Source organism: Triticum urartu, chromosome 7A (genome assembly GCF_056163025.1).
Source record: "Triticum urartu cultivar PI428250 chromosome 7A, HENAU_Tu73, whole genome shotgun sequence".
Taxonomy (NCBI): domain Eukaryota; kingdom Viridiplantae; phylum Streptophyta; class Magnoliopsida; order Poales; family Poaceae; genus Triticum; species Triticum urartu.
In genome coordinates, this window is record NC_141879.1 from 14460966 (window position 1) to 14467193 (window position 6228).

Consider the following 6228-nt stretch of genomic DNA (forward strand, 5'->3'; position numbering starts at 1 on the left):
ACACACAGGAGCCGTGCGACTGGGCCGGTCCACTAAGAGGCACCGCGAGTTGTTAATAGCAGTAAAAACTGAAAAATCAAAAGAGACGCCACTAGGAATCAAGCACGCGACGTCACTCTACTCTAGAGCGTTGCTAGACACTAGAGTAAATGGCCACATGTGAACAAACATGCATCGCAAACTTATTTAGGAACTTATCACTGTGTGATATTCCCTGTTGGATGTTATTTTCTGTATGTGTACAGTAGCATATATATTTTTGAAAATTTGAAGACATTTCGGAAAACACGAAATAATTTTTGAAGAAATATGAAGAAATTTGAATTTCCAAATTTGTCTTGGAAAAACAAGAACAAAATTTAGAATTTCAAACAGATTTTGAAAAAAAGGTGAACATTTTCAAAATACATGAACGAAATTTGCGAAGATGTTTTATTTTACTTTCGAATAATTTATCAAAAAATTTAGAGCACATTTTTTAAGTTCTTCTTTTTTTAACAAAAATGAATAAATTTTGAAACCCGGACGTATTTCAAAAGAATGAACAAAATTTGAAGTTCCAACATTTTTAGTCAGAAAACAGAATGTCCTAAGAAACACAAACACTTCCCAAATTTCTGAACAATGATTTCCAAAACTATTACTTTTTTGAAAGACAGGAGCTTCTTTTGAAAATCATGATTTTTTTAGCATAAAATCATGATTTTCTTTAAAACAGGAACGTTTTTCCAAATTTATAATGAAATTTGGAGATGCGGACATATTTTGAAATTCCTGAACAAAATTTGAAAATATGAACATTTTTAAAAACTTATGAACAATATTTGAAACTGGGACATTTTTTGAAACTCCAAAAAAATTGAGAACATGAACATTTTACAAATTTTTGAAAATGGGCACAATATTTTTAACACCTGAACATTTTTTTACAAATTGTGAAAATGTTGAACAAATGCACTCGCAACATATTTTGGAAAATAAAAACATTGTTTGAAAATCCCTATTTTTTGAATTGTTTTTAAAACGACCATTTGTTTTGAAATTTCGAACATTTTCTAAAAGCAAGAACATCTTTTAGAAAATTAAGAACAACTTTCGATCATGTACTTAGCTTAAAAAAGGATAAAATAACATGTATCTTTTGCCGCTTTGTTTTTCTGTTTGCTGGTTTGTATGCTGTAATGTAATTCTAACCCGTTGATGACTTTATTAATTGAAAGCCAGACGTACTTGCGCCATCATTCTAAAAAAGAATGGTAAACATGTCTAATACTTTAGAGAGGACCATGAATGATATTAAAGGGCTTGCTAAACATTTTGCTATGATTGAAACTTTGTTAGATCTCAGTCAGCTGAGAAAACGGAGGCTATAATTTGCAGTCATCGCTCATCACTCAATGGAATAGCAAATCTTCTTGAAGGCTTCTACGTGCTCGTTGTCAAGAGCCACAAACAGATGGGCGCCACCCTTGGCTGCGCACGACGGCACCAAGATCATTACTCCATCGATGGGAAGGTCCGGCGGTAGGAAGGCGCACGGCGGCCCACCACCGAAGTCAAGGTTGTGAAAGCCAAACCCGAGCCAGCTATCCACCTCCAGATCAGGGCAGAACGCCATGCCCAGCGTTGCCGCCGTGGATGCTAGTTTAACGTCGCGCTGCGCCTCCCCGAAGTCCACGAACGACTGGATGTACTCGTCATCCACGCGCGCAACGGCGTCGCGGATGACGCCGACCACGGCGGGGTAGCTGGAGGATAGGAGATCGCGGACCCGCATCCTCGGGAATGCCCAGAGGACCATGTTTCCGAAGAAGTCCATGGGCACCGGGGGCTTCGCCCGGCCTCGGCAGTTTACGGCGACCCTCACCTGCGTGAAATCATCCGGGGCCAGGTCGCGCGCCGCCGTGAGTTTCTTCCATGCGTGCGCAAGGAGGCACTGGAACGTGCTGCATGAAAAGCCCACACGGGCCTTGAGCTCGGCGACGAACTCGCCCGGGAAGTGCACCGCCAGGTTCTTGATCCTGTCCAAGGGGAGCACTCTGTAGGAGCGGCTGGAGCTGTGCTTGCCCTTGAACTCGATGCTTCCGTGATCGAACACCGGCAAAGGCGGGCTGCGGGGGTTGTCGGTGGCCCCACGGTCGAGGAACGGCGACGGGAGGACAGCGGAGTTAGTGCGGACGGCGGTGGCCCAGGAGGCGGAGAAGCCGCTCATGGACTGGCCATCGGCGACCTGGTGATGGCTGGCCATGCCGATTACAAGCCCACCGCACGTGTACCGCGTCAGCTGCACCTGGAAGACAGCCTCGTCCGCATGTTCCTGCACACGACCAAGAACTGCATGCTCAGCGACAGCGTTCGTGTCAACATGGATCATGTGCACCTTTGGAAATGGTGAACACTCTGTGCATGTCTCCCCTCCATCGACGATAGCTAGTACTACTAAGTACCTTCTTCGCTTTTGGGTATAGCTCGGCGATATGGGCGGAGGCGTCGTGCGCCAACGCCGTAGCGAGGTCCGCCCCGGCGGTAGCCTCAATGACTAGCACCCCGGCGTTATTGAGGTGGAGGCACTTCCTTCCGTGGTCGTCGATGGCGAACCTCGCTGCAAGGTGTGGGAAGCTTGCGACGGTGGCGAGCAGGCCGTCCTTTAGCGTGTTGTTGGTAGGCGCCCTCCACGCGAAGACCGTCGGGATGTACCCGTCGGTGGAGGCGCGGTCGAAGACGGTGATGGGAACCTTCTTGGCGCCGCCCCATGCAGACTCGGGTGAAGGCCTCAGCACTGCCTTCCGTGTGATCTCCACATTCACTGCCATGGTTGGTGGCTAGCTAGCTAGATGACGAAGAATTATACTGGCACGGCATGTGATCCCCGTTCCTTGGTCCATATATTGTAAAAAAGGAGAGAAGTGTACATCGTAACTACTACTGTATTTTAATTAGCGACTCTCAACTTTGAAACCAAAGTTTATCTTGTAGTCTTTCTTTTCCTTTTATGACTTCGTTATTAAGCTATATGTTTTGTTTTTCATTTCAGTGGCCTACCTGCCTTCCATTAGGGAGAGAGACTACAATCAAGGTCCAAACAAATACACTACAAAATTCCACAATAATCAGAAAATACCGACCATCCAGATAAAGTACCATATTATTCCATGTAGTACGGTAGCAAATATTTTATTTCCTCATGAAATTACCAATATTGCATGTGCGGCTGTGCTGGCCACTTTGCTAGTTGGTTTAATAAAATGGGAGAGAGTGAGCAATTAGAAACGGCGGAGTTCCCACTTGGTTGCCCGGTTTGAACAGACGGCTTTGGTGGTCAGTCCATCCTCGATGTCGCCAATAAGTAACGTGCCAACAATTAATGAAGTGGCACACATATGTGTGCAGCCAATAGTAGCGGCCTTCGAGTACTTTTATATGCGAACGAAATGGGGCTCACGCCACAGGCAGCGGCCCCGCCTGCCTGAGGCCTAGCACCGCCACTGGGTGTGGCAGATCCGAGAGATGGATACCTTGACTTCGATGAGCTCGTCGCCAACCTCGATGCCAAGTCAGTCTGTTCCTGGCTGTGGCACGTGCTGCCGTGTTGTATATTACCGTCGTGGCCCCTCGATTTCAAGGTTGCTCACATACCACCACCGTACTGCTTGGAAGAAATTAATTGCTACCTCGATCATGGTTTATAAGGTTTATTATTATTGATGTCTTAACTAAATCAAACTTTTTGAAGAAAATTTTGGGAACAAACTTTTGAAATTATTCGTGATTATAGACAACAAATACGAGTAACCACACTATTAAATTTGTATCGCTAGCTATAGCATGAACTGTATGCTTTCATAATGTATTTATGGGTGTTATATTTTGATTTTTTTACATCATATATTTTTATAATTCTAATATATATGCATGATCAAATCTTATAAAAACCAAGTTAAGACGAGAAATAAAGGCTTACAACTCCGGTGGATGGAGTTGTTGATAATAATTATATTGTTCCCTGGGGTTTGATTAGTCATGCACCCTATGGTTTCTTTTTTGAGGATGTGAGCCTATGATAACGTGTATAGCAATGCTTGAATTAACATATATCCTTTGATAACCACCATGTGATCCTGCGCTGGTTTTGATATTCTTAAACTTGGTCAAAATTAATGAAGCCTTTCTTTTCTTGTGAAAAAATATCTATGCGCACTATGAAACGGAACCAGTAATACAAGCACACTCGACGTCACAGGTACTCCTGTACACGCACTGTGGCCGCAGCCACGACCACACTATGGCTATTCTCCAGTCAGCGTCGCTAATCGATCCATCACTCTCGCTATTCTCCGGTCAGTGTGGTTCAATTCATCCGTTCTAAGGCAGGCGGCGTGCCTGCAACCACGCCAGGTGGTGGCGCCTCCGCCGCCGCTGTCGTGGCCGTGGTGGTGCCAGTGGTGCCGGCGCGGCACATGGGACAGGTGGAGTGCGCGCGCAGCCAGGCGTGGACACAGTCGGCGTGGAATAGATGCGCGCACTTGGGGAGCCGACGCAGCTTCTCGCCGGCCTCCACCTGGCCGAGGCACACCGCGCAGTCCATGGGCGCGGCCAGCGCGTCGGCCTGCTCGTACACGATCGCGGCGTCGCTCATGCCGGCCTCCTGGTCCTCCACATCCGCGTCCGCGTCCGCGCCGCCCTGACGGTGACAACGGCGGCGGCGGCAGGCGTAGGAGACGGCGAGGTAGAGGAGGATGGTGAGGATGCCGATGGCGAAGGAGAGCCCCGTGAGCAGCAGCCGCGAGCGGGTGCTGTACCTGGAGCTGTCCGCGACGGCGAGGTCCGCGAACACCCATGATGTGTCCGGCGCGCCCATGCTGCTGAAAGGTGAGAATGGCGTCGGCAGCTGTGGATCTGTGTTTGTTTACGTCGTGGTGCTGGTGCTGGGGCAAAGTGGCGCCGATGGAGTATATAAAGTGGCAGCCGTACCGGAGGCGGAACCAGGATTTCTCAAAGTTTAGGGCTAAAACTATCTGACTAAATATAACATTAAATACCACGCACATCAATGTGCATTATAAGTATGCCACAAAATCACATTCAAAACAGAATGTAAATTAATTATTATCACAAGAGGAAATTCCATAAATCAAATAGTTTAACAAAGTGCATCATTGCAAACATGGTTTGGTACCAAATTAGTGAAGACTTGATTAATTCAAGGCCATTGTTCCTTCACCAGCAATAGTGGAAGGAACTGAGTTTGGCCTTGATTAATTCAAGGCCATTGTTCCAGAAAATCAAGACACTGGACATAGACTAAATCAATTGTTCATATGACATATTATTCAATTGTTGACTGAAAGAAAGATTCAATTGTACGGTTCCTCTTCATCTTGTATTTCTAATTTTCTGACAACAATGAAATAAAATTGACTAGGTAAATATAACTCACTGAGTTTGGTTGATATAAAGGAATTAGGGAAAACAAAATTAGATTATACAGATTACAGATTACCTGTGTGTCCTGGGTGCGTGCACTGGAATTCAGAAACATATGGAGAAGAACAAGAGGCGGGCCGGTGGTCAGGACGCCGGATCCGGCGGCCGACGCGGCGGGGAATCGCCAACCGCGGGTTGACGAGGCGGCGGCGCAACGCTTGGGGCATTGGGCTCTCTGTTCGATCAACGCGAGGGTTTCTCTGTAGCCGGGATCAGGCGAGGGATGTTTTTTCTCTTTTTTCTTTTTTTAATAGTACAAGTATTTTTTCTCTTTCTTTTTTTAGGGCAAAGCAAAGCTTTATAACTTAACGCCGTACGGGCAAGTCGCCCGAAACACAAACAGCCACTGAGGCCGGTACATTAGAGTCCCAGCCGATACTATCGTTCAGCGAACATAAGCGACCTACTTTAGCTAGTTCATGCGCTACAGAATTCGCGCTACGGTGACAAACACTTATTGACTGTTCAGAGAACCACATTTTGAGTTGGAATTTGATGTCCTCGATGATGGCCGCATGCCGTGAGGAGTCCGCCTTTGTGAGGTCCAGAGCTTCTAGAAGTAGTTGTGAGTCTGTTTCAAAAGTCACCCGGAGGGCACCCACCTCAGCAGCCATTGCGACCGCTTCGGACATGACTATTGCTTCTGCAGCAAACGGATCGGCGGTGTGCTCCGTACGGATATTTCTCTTTCTCGATTGACTTGATTGACGACATATCAGAGATAGAAGCACCTCCCCTAAAAAG

At 46.5% G+C, this 6228-nt stretch overlaps 2 protein-coding genes across 2 annotated transcripts; both read right to left on the reverse strand.

The window, feature by feature from the left end:
- Positions 1-1317: 1317 nt before the first annotated feature.
- On the reverse strand, positions 1318-2873 carry LOC125523957 (tryptamine hydroxycinnamoyltransferase 1). The gene is made up of 2 exons (XM_048689031.2): positions 2448-2873; positions 1318-2317 (listed from the first exon to the last, which is right to left on the reverse strand). The coding sequence occupies exons 1-2, from the start codon at positions 2811-2813 to the stop codon at positions 1391-1393; spliced, it is 1293 nt and encodes a 430-aa protein (XP_048544988.2). The 5' UTR covers positions 2814-2873; the 3' UTR covers positions 1318-1390.
- A 1301-nt stretch (positions 2874-4174) lies between these two features.
- Positions 4175-4920, reverse strand: LOC125525965 (RING-H2 finger protein ATL39-like). The gene has a single exon (XM_048690966.2). The coding sequence runs from the start codon at positions 4856-4858 to the stop codon at positions 4349-4351; it is 510 nt and encodes a 169-aa protein (XP_048546923.2). The 5' UTR covers positions 4859-4920; the 3' UTR covers positions 4175-4348.
- Positions 4921-6228: the final 1308 nt, after the last annotated feature.